The 15,360-nt window shown below is 42.1% G+C and overlaps 1 protein-coding gene across 2 annotated transcripts in view; it reads right to left on the bottom strand.

Annotated features, from left to right (window-relative positions):
• Nucleotides 1–14,975, bottom strand: part of dnaaf9 (dynein axonemal assembly factor 9) — a 158,161-nt gene extending 143,186 nt beyond the window's left edge. For both annotated transcript variants that reach the window (XM_085975589.1, XM_085975592.1), the window contains exons 1-3: nucleotides 13,836–14,975; nucleotides 8,998–9,117; nucleotides 6,971–7,095 (exon numbers count right to left, since the gene is read on the bottom strand). In XM_085975589.1, coding sequence (XP_085831715.1) covers nucleotides 6,971–7,095; nucleotides 8,998–9,117; nucleotides 13,836–13,956 — 366 coding nt within the window. In that variant the 5' untranslated portion in view covers nucleotides 13,957–14,975. The remainder of the gene's footprint in view (nucleotides 1–6,970; nucleotides 7,096–8,997; nucleotides 9,118–13,835) is intronic.
• Between the last annotated feature and the right edge of the window lie 385 nt (nucleotides 14,976–15,360).

The following is a 15,360-nucleotide window of genomic DNA, read 5'->3' as shown; positions in this document are numbered from 1 at the left end:
TTCCTTCATCGCCGCTGGGTCAAAATCCTGGAACTCTACACCCCTTCACCACATGGACTACAGCAGTTCAAGGTGGTGGCTCACCACCACTTTCTCAAGAGCAACTAGAGGTGGGCAATAAATGCAGACCTTGCCAGCGATGCCCATATCAGAGAATAAATATTTTTAAATGCATTTTCTGCTGCTACAGTTTGTAATTGATTGGGCTCACTAAGGCCACAAGGTGTATTGCTGTGCCTTCCTGAGTCAATTAAAAGTCAGATAGCAAAATACTGCAGATGCTGGAAATCCGAAATAACAACAGAAAATGCTGGAAAAACTCAGCAGGTCAGGCAACATCCGTGGAGAGAAATTTGAGTTGACATTTCGGGTCGAAACCCTTCTTCAAAACTGGAAAGAAAAGAAAATAGATCGAAGGCAAGGCTGCGATCGAACAAGAGAGACAATAAAAGGTATTCGAAGCCAGACGAGATGGTAATAGGCCCGTGGAGACAAAAGGCAGCTGAGATTAGGTGTGAAGTGTACTGGCAGGTAAGAGAGACAGCTGCCAGGTGAGAGAGAGAAACAAAAGGAAAGGAAGGGGGGTGGGGGAGAAAGGAGGACCCAAAACAAAGGGGTGGAAAAAAGTTAAAAAGTAATAGGGGCTGAGGTTCAAACACGAGAAGGGAGACTGAAAGTAATGAAGAAGAACAAGGTTAAGTCAATTTTAAAAGATACAATTCCTGAAGTTAATTGAAAGGTATTTTCTGTTGAGGAGGATTTTTTTTATATTTCAAGTGCAACACAGGAATTTCTGTATGTGATAACTTCAATATAACAAACTCAACTCAAAACATGTGTATAATAGATGTCCACTGGCTTTGATTACAAGTTGGATGGCAAGACTGTTGTACAAGGATAACCGTGTTACACAGTGCATCATGTATTATTTCAGGCCACAAAGTCTACTTGCTCCCAAATAAACAAGAGACCAAGTTTAATCAAGTGTTTAATTGTTTGACGAGTGATTTTATCAGATTAGAATGTGCTAGTCAGTTGCAGACTAAGTTGGAAGCACCCAGCACGTCGAGATTGGTTTGCAACCATTGCCAAGTGTGATGTCAGGAGGTGCTCTCGTTAAACTTCTCACAGTAAATCACATTGTTTTGTGGCAGGATTATTATACTATGGAATACATCGTGTAATATTCTACAGGTGAGGTAAAGCTTTGTTTTTAAGCTGGGCTAGCCCACTAAGGCAAAAGGGTCATAACTGAAAGAAAACATCACAGAGGCCACTCAGCTTTGCAAACTGGAATGTGTTCATCTTACCAAAAACCAAGTCCAGAAATGTGCATGCCGTTTATCCATTCTATCAGACTGCAGTTCAGAAGCACTTAGCATTTCAAGATTATTACAGATAAGTTAATGTGACATACTGTATGGCTCTCCTGCAATGAGTCAGAGTTTATGCTGTTCCAAGAAAGTGCGCCGAGGTGTGGAAGTGGGATAAAAGTGGACATCTGCAACTTAAATAATTTTGGAAAAAGCTGCAAGATTTCTCCCCAGGGTCAGGGAAATATTTCCTTGCAAAATAAATTTTCCTTATTCACCATCACTGCATAAATAAATGTGTTTATAGTCTCTCGCTGGATGAAAAACTAAAGACATGACTGTTTCAATAAACACAGTTGCATATATAAATAACCCAGTACTACCAGTAGCCATGTGAAAAGGAAATGGCTGATCCTAAAACAATGTGTGCACATCTGCTATTTTTTTTTGGGGGGGGGGGGGGGGGGGGGGTGGTGGAAGGAGGTACATGATCAGAATACATAACTTAAGGACTTAAGAAATAAGAGCAGGAGTCGGCCATTTGGCCCTTCGAGCCTGCTCCACCATTCAATAAGATCATGGCTGATCTTCTACCTCATCTCCACTTTCCTGCACTATCCCCATATCCCACGATTTCCTTAATATTCCAAAATCTATCGATCTCTGCCTTGAATATACTGAACGACTGAGCCTCCACAGCCCTCTGGGGTAGAGAATTCCAAAGATTCACCACCCTCTGAGTGAAGAAATGTCTCATCTCAGTCCTAATTGGCCGACCCCTTATTCTGAGACTGTGACCCCTGGTTCGAGACTCCCCAGCCAGGGGAAACATCCTCCCTGCATCGACCCTGTAAAAATGTTGTATGTTTCAATGAGATCACCTCTCATTCTTCTAAACTCAAGAATACAGGCCTAGTCTGCTCAATCTCTCCTCATAGGACAATCCCCCCATCCCAGGAATCAGTCTGGTGAACCTTCGTTGCACTCCCTCTATGGCAAGTATATCCTTCCTTAGGTAAGGAGACCAAAACTGTACACACTACTCCAGGTGTGGTCTCACCAGGGCCTTATATAATTGCAGTAAGACGTCTTTACTCTTATACTCAAATCCTCTTGTAATAAAGGCCAACATACCATTTGCTTTCCTAACTGTTTGCTGCAACTGCATGTTAACTTTCAGTGATTCATGTACAAGGACACCCAGGTCCCTCTGAACACCAACATTTCCCAATCTCTCACCGTTTAAAAAACTATGTTTTTCTATTTTTCCTTCCAAAGTGGGTAACTTCACATTTCTCCACATTATATTCCATTTGCCATGTTCTTGCCCACTCACTTAGCCTGTCTATATCCCCTTTAAGCCTCCTTGCATCCTCCTCACAACTTACATTCCCTCTCAGTTTTGTATCAACAACAAACTTGGATATATTACATTTGGTCCCTTCACCCAAATCATTGATGTAGATTGTGAATAGCTGAGGCCCAAGCACTGATCCTTGCGGTACCCAACTAGTTACACATAGCACAAACTGCAAAATATAATGTTTTGCCATTAACTGGTTCAGATTTCAGACATGGAGCACAATTTATTTTAAACTATGTCTGAAAGCTGAACTAGTTAATGTGGTGATATGCTGCTTTGAATGTTCATTTTTGTATCCCACAGTACACCTACAAATACTACGCAGTTTACTGCCAAAACAGCTCGACATTGTTTTGATATTGCAGAAACTTACATTACATTACTTTTGAAACTACCACCATTAAAATGGTGTCTGTGAACTGTAAATTAATGTCATTTAGGTTAACTGTGCCGAGTTGGTCTTTTGCTTGTTTTATGGAGGTTTTTTGTATGCACAAAGATAAATCTGATTTTTACTGATGTTCTCTGGCTGACTTAGTTTTTTTGCACTACAATTTTCTCACCTGGTTTTTGATTATAAAAATAAACTGAAAAAACCTGGAAAATCTCCGCTTTAAATTGGCAATAAAAAAAATTGTCTTCAAGGAGGGTGGATGCAATTTCAAAACATCTATTTTTGTAAAGAATCATTGTTAACGAGAAAGCAAGGTGCCATAACCACTCTTTTTGTTGGCTCGTTGAGCTAGGCTCTCAAGTAAATATTAAGCACGTGATAGTTTTGAAACCCGAGGGATAAACAAAAGAAAAACTCAAATCATGTTACAGAATGAAGAAATGTACTCAACATTTATGCAACTGGACTGAAGTGCTCATCACTTCAGATTTTGAAATTCTCTGCCTACTTTTAATTTTGAGTGTTCTTTTTGGATAGATTTTCCTTGCTGGGCGAGTTATATTTGTAATTTTCTTTTTTTATTTAAGCTATTCACTACAGCATGACCCAGGAAGTTTGTCACCGGAGGAAAGCAAGTGCACTATTGTTTGATTTCCAACAATATTCTCACGGATCTCCCATGTCGCTGTTCATGGGAAGTTCAGGAATCATTGTTTTAGAAGGACAAGGCTGCTAAAGTGTAAGTGTGTAAGGCTGCAAAAGTGTAACTGTTCTGCATTCTGGAAATCAAGAATTAGGTCACACTAGATTTTCATTTTTTTCCTAACTGTTTAAGACCACAAAATCTAATGTTTAAAGAAACTGCAGCCAAGATCAAAGTTCAAATAAACAAGCTGAGACCAATCAGAATTTTACAGAATGGAAGTCCTGGTCAGCTTCAAGTGCAAGTCAGAAGCACCCAGCATCTGGTCTGTATTTTTCTCTTTAAAAATTGTTTTTCATCTGTAACAATGGCATCTGCCAACGAACTGCTTCCAATAGATTACTGGTAGATCTCCCATGGCATTAATGATATTAATGTTATGAAAACTTGTGCTCCAGAACTCCAGGAGATGGTTTTATTCCTGTTCCTGGCTGGGGTGGAGATCACCTTTACAGAAAGTAAGTACTGTAGAAAATATAGGGACAGAGTGATCTCCTGGAAGAATTTCAATCGCCTAGATAGGTTGGAGAGGAATTTCCCAGATTTTTTTCTCCCAAATTGGCCATTGGGTCTTTATCTGGTTTTTCGCCTCTCCCGGGAGATCACATGGGTTCGGTGGATGCACAGTGATAGAAGATTTGAGGTTAGGATCAGATCAGCCATGATCTTATTGAATGGTGGAGCAGGCTCGAGGGGCCGATTGGCCTACTCCTGCTCCTATTTCTTATGTTCTTATGTTAGCCGCGCCTCTAGCCAAGCTGTTCCAGTACAGCTACAACACTGGCATCTGTCCGACAATGTGGAAAACTGCCCAGGTATATCCTGTCCCCCAAAAAAGCAGGACAAATCCAACCCAGCCAATTAGCGCCCCATCAGTCTACTCTCAATCAAGTGATGGAAGGTGTCATCGACAGTGCTATCAAGCGGCACTTACTCACCAATAACCTGCTGACTGATGCCCAGTTTGGGTTCCGTCAAGACCACTCAACTCCCGACCTCATTACAGCCTTGGTCCAAACATGGACAAAGGAGCAGAATTCCAGAGGTGAGAGTGACTGCCCTCGATATCAAGGCAGCATTTGACCGAGTGTAGCTTCAAGGAGCCCTAGTAAAACTGAAGTCAATGGGAATCGAGGGAAAACTCTCCATTGGCTGGAGTCATACCTAGCACAAAGGAAGATGGATATGGTGGTTGAAGGACAATCATCACAGCCTCAGGACATCGCAGCAGGAGTTCCTCATTACAGTGTCCTAGGTCCAACCATCTTCAGCTGCTTCATCAATGGCCTTCCCTCCATCATAAGGTCAGAAATGGAGATGTTCACTGATGACTGCACAGTGTTCAGTGCCATTCACAACTCCTCAGATAATGAAGCAGTCCATGCCTGCATGCAACAAGACCTGGACGACGTTCAGGCTTGGGCTGATAAGTGGCAAGTAACATTCGCGCCACAGAAGTTCCAGGCAATGACTATCTCCAACAAGCGAGAGTCTAACCACCACCCCTTGACATTCAACGGCATTACCATCGCCAAATCTCCCACCATCAACATCCTGGGGGTCACCATTGACCAGAAAATTAACTGAACCAGTCACATAAATACTGTGGCAACAAGAGCAGGTCAGAGGCTAGGAATTCTGCGGCAAGTGTCTCACCTGACTCCCCAAAGCCTTTCCACCATCTACAAGGCACAAGTCATGAGTGTGATGGAATACTCTCCACTTGCCTGGATGAGTGCAGCTCCAACAACACTCAAGAAGCTCAACACCATGCAGGACAAAGCAGCCCGCTTGATTAGCACCCCATCCACTACCTTAAACATTCACTCCCTCCACCACCGGCATACCGTGGCTGCAGTGTGCACCATCTACAAGATGCACTGCAGCAACTTGCCAAGGCTTCTTCGGCAGCACCTCCCAAATCCGCGACCTCTTCCACCGAGAATGATAAGGGCAGTAGGTGCATTGGAACACCACTACCTTCAAGTTCCACACCATCCTGACTGAAGTATATCGCCGATCCTTCATCGTCGCTGGGTCAAAATCCTAGAACTCCCTACCCAACAGCCCTGTGGGAGTACCTTCACCATATGCACTGCAGTGGTTCAAGAAAGCAGCTCACCACCACCTTCTCGAGGGCAATTATGGATGGGCAATAGCCAGCAATGCCCACATCCCATAAACAAATAAAAAGTCAGAACATACCCTCTTACCCATTCCCACTGCCTTGATGTTACTGATACTCTGGTCATATTATATAATATTTCAAATTACTGTCACTCTCCTCGTGTTTCTTTTTCTCTTCTCTCTCGCTCTCCTTTTTGCCGTTCCGGTGGGAATTGGAGGGCGGCATAGAAGGGAGGCCACAGACCGTATTAGGTGAAGGGTGCGAGGCACTTCATGGCAGGGATTGGTCAGGGAAACATGCAGGAGTCATGGGTGAAAGGTCCTGCCAGGGCTGAGGGTTTCCTTTGGGTTACAGGGAGACTTTTGAGCCAAAAGTGGAGGACACAGGGAAGGTTCCAACCAGGGTTGCATGAATGTTTGGGTCACTAGTGGGAGAAGACATCTGGTCAGTATGCATGGCAACAGTGGAAAGCAACATGAGGAAGGCAGCAGTAGAAAACATCACAAGAGGACGAAAGCACCCTCTCTCCTTTGCTGGATGTCTGTTCCTACAACCCCAAAAGCTCATCTCCACTCCTGCTCCTCCTTCCCAAACTCTTGCGCCCAACTCGCAGTTCTGCTTCCTTACATCCCTTCACTCCTGGTATTGCACCAGTCACCATTGCCATCCCATTCACTCCGATCAACTCCCCCAGCCTCACCCCTTCCCACCACCACTTAACAACTGAGAGGGCAAAGCGGGTTGGTGGAATAAGCGGGGCAGTGCGCACCAAGTCTGATGATGAACGCAGGTGACCAGAGTCTCAAGCCACAACAGCGAGGGTGGACAGATCCAGCAGTGTGGAAGCAGGAAGTTATAAATAAACTGTGTTTGTATGATTCTTTCTACAGTTAGTTCTCAACTATGGAAAATATAGGGCTGGGTATTAAGGCTACATTCATCCCCTTCAGTTAGATTTTCAGATCAATAACTGAAAAATAAATCTCCCAATAAGGATAATGCAACATGGTGAACCTTACGTACCTCTTCAGCTAAAATATTCTGATCCAGTATCATTTTTACAACTTACTTCTTTTTCTGTCAAACAGTGTAAGTGTAGGTTTCTCCAGTATGCTACATAAGGCAGGAGATAGTTATAATTTACAGGGTTGCAGTACAGATGAACACTCTCCGACTTGATCAACAGAATTACATCTGAAACAGAAAGGGGACAAAATAGCATCAAGTTTTCAGCCATCAGTATTTCATATCAGCGAGTCCACAAAGAAGCCAAGATCATCTGCCAGTTAGCGATTGACAAGGTTAATGATTATTTTGTCATGCTGCCTTTGGCAAGAATGTGGGATTTGGCACAAGGAACCCAGAAAATCAGTCTTTTTGCAGTGTTTCTAAAAAATATATATTTATGTTGCAACATGAAATATGCACTATAACTTATCCATACTTTTCAAACACCATTGCAGTGGCTGATGACTTCTGAGAGGTCAGATGGCAGCAAATGACAGTGACCTTGCAAAGTACAACCACTAGGGCAGGACAGAAACAGGAGCCTCAGGGAAATGTAGCATTGGCATGGGGACAATACCAGATGGGAGACACCGCACTGGAAAATACTCCTGTTGTCAAATTTAGATCAGATGTTTACTCAGTAATGATAACAGGACTCCCCACTGTAATCATTTTAATTAAACATAGAGAACAGATGTTTTGAAAAATAAAAGATGCATTTTGTTTTGTTCTTAACCAATTCTTCTGTATTCAGAATTTTAAAAAATATAATAATTCTGAAGGCCACATCAGACCAGTGTGATTTGTCTTAGAGAATGCGGTTACAGGATTCTCACCTGTGATCTGATTTCAACTGTAATGCAAGGAGGTGCAAAAAGGGAAAATATATCAGCAGAGAGGATTTCCCTGGGCCACTATTAACACCATTTATTTTTGAGACTGCGTTATTGAAGAAAAAAAAATGGTAGTTTCAAAGAACGTCGCGACAGGAGTTCCTCAGGGCAGAGTCCTGCTTCATAATGCCCTTCCCTCCATCACAAGGTCAGAACTGATGATTGCACATTATTCAGCTCCATTCGCAACTCCTCAGATAACGAAGCAGTCCATGCCCACATGCAGCAAGACCTAAACGGCATTCAAGCTTGGGCTGATAAGTGGCAAGTAACATTCGCGCCAGACAATGACCATCTCCAACGAGAGAGAGTCCAACCGCCACTCCATGACATTCAATGGTATCAACATCGCCAAATCCTCCACAACCAACATCCTTGGGGGTTTCCACTGACCAGATACTCAACTAGATCAGCTATGTAAATGCCACGGCCACTATAGCAGGTCAGAGGCTGGGTATCCTGCAGCGAGCGACTCACCCAGACTCCCCAAAACTTCACCACCTACAAGGCCTAGAAGTCAGTTCTGTGAGGGAATACTCTCCACTTGCTTGAATGGGTCAATAGCCATCTCATTTTTATCTCCCAAAATTGGTGTCATTTAATCAGGAGCTCAGCATGGCGGGCTCACCTGCAGGCTACCAATCTGCAACGCAGAATTTGTGAAAGTGGCCCTAAAGCAAGACACGGCTAAGGATTGTGGCCCTTGATAAAAAGTTGATTTACCCAGTGCAATGCCAGCTCCTGTCTTAGACCAATGTTAGATATTAGCTGTTCGCCTCTGGAACCAGGATGAACCTCCTGTCTGTTGCCTGTAGGGGTCCTATGTGGAATGAGTCTCGTCAGTCTCAACCCAGTTCGCAACTGACCCAAAGCACAAAACTACTCCTGAATGGAAATCTTGTACCGAGAGCCCACAGGCTGTTTGTGAAGACGTTACACTGGTGTAGTAGGGGCTGTGGCACTGTTAAGAGACTAATGAAAGCTTCATTCTACATCTAATATGAGTACTTAATCAAAACTCTGGGCACACAAAATGGAAAATGTTCCAATCTCCCAACACTGGCATCCCTCGCCTTAATAAGCACAGTATTGGAGGAAAAGTTTATATTAGAAAAAACACAAAGGGCAGTCTTGCAGGTTGACTCAGTCATTTACTCTGTGGGCCTGGAAGTTAGGTTAAAGATAATATATTTACCATCGAGCACTTCTTCTGGTAAATCAGTCACGTCAGAATCAATGTTTGTCAGGTTATACAGATCAAACAGCAGATAATTTGCAAGTTCTCTACAGCCCTCGTTATATCTGCTATCAATACCTGCAAAAGAAACACAAGTCACTTGGGAACAACACAAAGAAAACTTGTCAAATGTGCAACTGGTACTTCAAACCATTTACTGTAGTAAATGTAATGTGATATCGGGACCACTGCTCTTAATATATATATTAATGACCTGGACTTGGGTATAGGAGGCATAATTTCAAAGTTTACAGATGATACTAAACTTGGAAATGCAGTAAACAGTGAGTATAGTAGCAGACTTCAGGAGGACAGACTGGTGAAATGGGCAGATGAAATATAATGCTGAGAAGTGTGAGGTGATGCATTTTTAAAGGAAGAATGAGGAGAGGCAATATAAACTAAATGGTAAAATTTAAAAAGGGGGTGCAACTCTGCAGGAACAGACCTGGGAGATCACATACACAAATCTTTGAAGGTGGCAGGACAAGTTGATGAGGCCATTAAAAAATACATGTCTGTATTAATCATGTTGCAGCTTTCCCCACACTCCTGTGGAACAATAACGAGATCTATCTCAATGAGTCAGGCAGAAATTCAGATGACTAAAAACTATAAAAATATAAACAAAGTCTCAATTTTTTGTAGAGTTCAAGCTATTAAATAAAACCTCTGAGCAGAACTAACATTTCAAATTCGGCTTTTTTGCATTACTGAGGGGGAAAACGATGTTTGCAGTCGAGTGACCGCTCTGGAGCTGCCTGATGCGGACTTGCTTTTTGTGGCTCTCATTGAGTCAGAGGTTTTAGAAGAACAGGGGTGTTTAATGGTAAGTACTATTACCAGGGACAGTGGCTCATCACCATTGGGGTGAACCAAGGGTCTGGAGCACTGAGGGTTCAGGCATGGCGTGGATAGAGGCTCAGGCTCCAGCAGTACTTTGAGGTGGCCCAGTGCTCAGGAGAATTAAAATGGAGGGATCTGGAAAAGTGGCAGAGGGAGGTTCTGTGAACTGAGGAATGTTCTAGAATTTGGGAAAATTGGGGAAGGAGGTCTCAGGGTCTACACTTTTCGCATTGTAGCAGTTTCGGCCTTTAAACCGCTACATTAAAGCATTTAAGGGTAAACTTATTCAAATTAATGGAGAGAAAATCATGGGCAGAGTGTGTGCAATTCCCTAAAGGACCTAAAAAGTTACCTTTTAGTGAAATGGCCAACATATAATGGTTAACAAATAACCAAAACTTATTAATTTACATAATTTCCAAGCTGAAGTCTCAGAAGAGAAAGACTTTTTAAAACTCAATGTACAAATATGAATAAAGAGGCAAGAGACTAAAAATGAGTTTGCTTTCCGGATTGTCAAAGAAACAACGATCGGAAGTGTTGGTGATCACAGGTTTGCGGGAAAAAGTCATAATCACAAACAGCATTAATGAAATAAAGCAGCGAGAATCTGAAGTACAATTTCTTTCAAAGTCTTTTGAAATAGCAAAAAAACTCATTCTCACAGGATAAGGTTCCTGCCCTTCAACTTTTATTACTGCACAGAATGCATGATGGAAAAGTTTACAAACTGCACACGTGCAGGCACAGAATCCACAGAAGTGATGCAATGTCTGCTTCCAATTCCTGAGGTACAACTACCCAGGCTTTTTAGACAGTCTGAGACCTTGAAGTTAAAACTTTAAATGAAGGCATTAAGGGAAAATAGATGGGTAAATTTAATCATGCTATTAATGTGTGTGTTTGATTTTTTAAATCTCGCTTAAAATTATGACTTTGTAAATTAGAAATTTCAATTCCAGGAAAAAAAAGGCAGACAATTTTTTCCCCCAAAATAGTGACTCAATTGATTCACCCCCGCCCGCACCCACCCAAAGCAGCGAACGTTGGAAATTGAATATATATATTTATTTATTTAAGCTAACAAATGCCAATTCTATATTCAAAATACCAAGGAGAAGCAAGTACAGAGCAGTAAACCCAACAGCGCCAGGCAGTGTACGAAACGGAAAAAACCATACTGTAGCAGCACACCAGAGAGCGGAGGGGTGCATGCTGGGCCAGGGTAGGGGGTAGTGGCAGCAACAGCTAGGAGGCTCAATCAGTCTCCAAGAAACCGGCAGACTGCCAACAGCAAGGCCACAAACCAGTCAGCTTAAAAACCCAAGATCAGTACAACGCAAACAATCTGGCAGGCACTCAAACGGAGGCCTTGAAGTAGCCTGTATGGAAAATAAAAATGCACTAGGGCGAGGTTTAACAGACAGAAGGCACAGTTGTGAAGACCTAACCTGGAAAAGATAGCTAGAAAAGTTTTATGAAAATCATTGATTTAAACAGAGGGGGAAACTGAAGTAAGGAAGAAAATGGTTAACAGTTGCTCCAAAGTTAGTTATCTAGGAGAAAGGTTTGGAATATTGACAATGTACTGGAGCTGTGAAGCATGTCCGAATAATGCTAGAGGTATGGGGATCTGCATCTTCCGGAGCATATGAAGCCCCATCTAGTGGTAGACGGTTAAGAGCATCACCTCGGAGTTCCCCTCAATCACACATCATCCCAACTTTGATGTATATTGTTGTTCCTTCATTATCACTGGTTTGGTATCCTGAAATTCCCTAACCAACACCATAGCAAGAGTACCATTAGCACAAGGAGAAGGATTAGAGGGGAGTTGAGGAGAAATCTTTTCACCTAGAGGGTGGTGGGGGTCTGGAACTCACTGCTTGAAAGGGTGGGAGAGGCAGAAACCCTCATCGCATTTAAAAAGTACTTGGACATGCACTTGAAGTGCTGTAGCCTACAGGGCTACGGACCAAGAGCTGGAAAGTGGGATTAGCTCTTTTGGCCAGCACAGACACGATGGGCCAAATGGCCTCCCCCTGTGTCGTAAATTTCTATGATTCTAGAAAGCCCAGCACCAACTTCTGAGGGAACATGGGCTGAGCAATAATTGAGGCTCTGCCAAGGTCACCTGCACCTTGATAACTGATAAAAGTGCAGCGCTGCAGACATAGCTGCAGGACAGCTAGTAGCTCACACTTAATGGGAAATCCTATCGCCACCTAAAACCGAGGCACAACTGTCAATGCCCAAATAAGGAGTGTACGACATACACAGCAAATTCAGTATGTTGTGTACAGAAACATAGAATATAGGAGCAGGAGTAGGCCATTCGGCCCCTCGAGCCTGCTCCGCCATTTAATGAGATCATGGCTGATCATCCAAATTCAGTACCCTGTCCCTGCCTTCTCCCCATACCCCTTGATCCCTTTAGCCTAAAGAAATATATCCAACTCCTTCTTGAATATATTTAATGAATTGGCCTCAACTGCCTTCTGTGGTAGAGAATTCCACAGGTTCATGAAGAAATTCCCCCTCATTTCTGTCCTTAGACTGTGACCCCTGGTTCTGGACTCCCTGAACATCGGGAACATCCTTCCTGTGTCTACTCTGTCTAGTCCTGTTAGAATTTTATAAGTTTCAATGAGATCCCCTCTCATTCTTCGATACTCCAGCGAGTATAAGCCCAATCGACCCAATCTCTCCTCATACTTCATTCCTGCCATCCCAGGTATCAGCCTGGTGAATCTTCGCTGAACTCCTTCCATGGCAAGAACATCCTTCCTCAGATAAGGCGACCAAGACCCTCAGAGAAGAAATTCCTCCTCATCTCCATCTTAAATGGGCAACCCCTTATTCAGAAACTATGCCCCCTCGTTCTAGATACCCCCACTAGGGTAATGTTTAATCTCTGTCTCTAAAGTGTGTGACCAGGAAAGTCCAGACCTTGTATTTTAATAATTGCACGGGTTTAAATACTATTATTATGTGGAACAGACTCTCCAGAAGGTAGATACAGTATAACTTGATGCCTTTAAAAAGGAGCTGAATTGACATATGCAGAGTAAGCAAACGGAGGGTTAATAGCTTAACATTTTATCTGGGGAGGTAGAAAGAACCAGGTGTTCCCTAAACTAGATAATCAGCAGGTGCTTGAGAAATAAGTCCATGATAGAACAATCCTATGTGGGCTCAGGCTTAGTGAGCCAAATGTCCTTTTTTCACTGTGGATTTCTTGTGTTCGATTGTACTAAGGGAACACAGAACTCGAATGGATCTGCGACTATGTCCCCAGAGAGGAACCTCGGAATACAGATAACTAAAAAAAACACAAACCCATTTACTTTTATTATTAGTACAGACTACAAAGTACTCCATTAATCTAGATCAAAAAAGACTTAATGATAATTGATTCCAGTCTCTTTCTCCATTTGGAAAACTGCCATTTCAGGTTTCTTGCAAAAGGACATTGCTCCAATAACACAGGTTACAGGAACATCATCGGCATAAGAAATTGGCCACTGGGACCAGTATAAATGGTTATCTAGAGACACTTGAACCAAGTTAAGAGTTAATACCAGCCAATTTCTGCAATTATCTTTCACAGCTTGGTGCATCGAGTTGACATCTAGACTCATCCCAAATCTATGTGTTGAAGTAGCTTATCGGTGGAAGAGAAGACCCAGAATGAGGGGAGAAATCATAATAAAAATTATTTGTTCTATAGAATAGGAACGCTTTCCAGCATTTTTTTCAATCACAAATGAATGGTGGGAAAGGGCAAGATTTTGGTACTGGTAAACCCAAAAAGGTGCTGAGTACTTAACCATAAAGTTACCTTCTTGTAACACATTCACTGTCAAAGAAAGTGAACATTTTAGGCAACTTACTTGTAAGTAATTAGCTACGTCAGTAATCAAAGCTTACATACAAGAACCTAAACATACCCAGAATGCAGAGAATTGCATCAGATTTTGGCTTGTTGCTGTAATTCAGGATGGCTTGAACTTGTCGAAGACGACTGCAGCTACACAACAGAACAGAAACATAGTTCAAATAACTGGCCATGGAAGGGTCCCCCTAACCTGCACAAAGCAGAAAGAAACCACAGCCTTATCATTTCTTACACAGCCTGTAGTACTGTACTGTTACTTCCATATTTTCTATTATGCATTTTTCAGTCACAAAAATTATCAAAAAGGATTAAAGTCATACTGCAGTTATTGTACAGGAACAAAGGAGGTCATAGCATATGCAAACCTTAACATAAAAATCAAGTTGAGGTTTGAAATACTCTGAAAGCTGTCAGAAATCTAAAAGTAGACATTTATTGGAAGTAATAATCTATCCATTGTCTACCAAGAATTACCAGAGGTTAGGAATTGACATTTTATGGTATAGCCCAAGAACTGTAGAGTGTTAATATACGCAAGTACACTCAAATGCATTTCTGTAGGATTTGTTTTCTATCATAGTAGCCTTGCTTACCACCAGCAATGTAAACTCTGTATAAATATTAGAAGCGTAACTTTACATTGCATTCCATAATAGCTCTAACTTGGGTTGCAAAGGGGTGGAAAGTTTCCGGTAAATTTCTGGAAATTTTCCACGGGAAGTTTAGCTTGGGAATTTTGCCCAAAAAAGCACATGCTAGCATAATATTGTTTTTTTTGTATTTCTTTCTTTTTTTTCCCCCACAGGTCCTCTCTTAAAATTACTAAGAGATGGAATCTTAATTATTATGGAATTTCTTAATCAATATATGTTTAGCTTCTCACTTGGCTTGTTTTAATAATTACAAGTTTTGTGTGTGACTGTGAACAAATGTGTCCTGATTGGTTGGATGAGTGGATGAGCGATTAGCTCCCTCTATTTGTAATATTTGCATATCGAATTGTGATTGGCCTGCAGGCATCTGTAAGACTGCTATAGTTTTTTTTAAGATCCAGGTTAGGGGTCCTGAGGGAAGTCATTTTGTCTTCTGATGTTGTGATGATGCAGTAAGTAAATCAGACTTTATACCAAATAAACCAGTTACTTGTTGAACTCTGTTGTCCTTCAATTTAAAATATACAAAATAATACACTATTGGTGATGTAGCGTCGTGTGTGTACAGGTCATGCTTCCATCACATGGAGCATCAGCAAAAATGTACTCACCCTGTTGCAATCGTGCTGATCGACCGCAGTTCGACACAGAGATGAATGCCCTTTATTTCTCTGCATAGAACAATGCCACGTTTACCGTCGGACGTGTGGAAGCATTTTACCCCAGGCATTAAAGATGGAAAGACTGTGTACATGTGCAAACACTGTAGAAAGCCATATGTAAAGAATGCCACAAAGATGCAGCAGCATTTATCCAAATGCAACAACTTCACTCAAAGCTCACAGCAGTCAGCCCAGAGTTCCTCTGCTTCCATTTAAGATGATGGTTCTCATTCAGCATCAGGCTCCTTATCAGCAGCAACTC

The sequence above is a fragment of the Somniosus microcephalus genome, chromosome 2, assembly GCF_052327205.1.
Source record: "Somniosus microcephalus isolate GS21.2 chromosome 2, FLI_Smic_1.0, whole genome shotgun sequence".
In the NCBI taxonomy this organism is placed as follows: Eukaryota; Metazoa; Chordata; class Chondrichthyes; order Squaliformes; family Somniosidae; genus Somniosus; species Somniosus microcephalus.
This window is presented reverse-complemented; position numbering and strand designations above follow the sequence as displayed.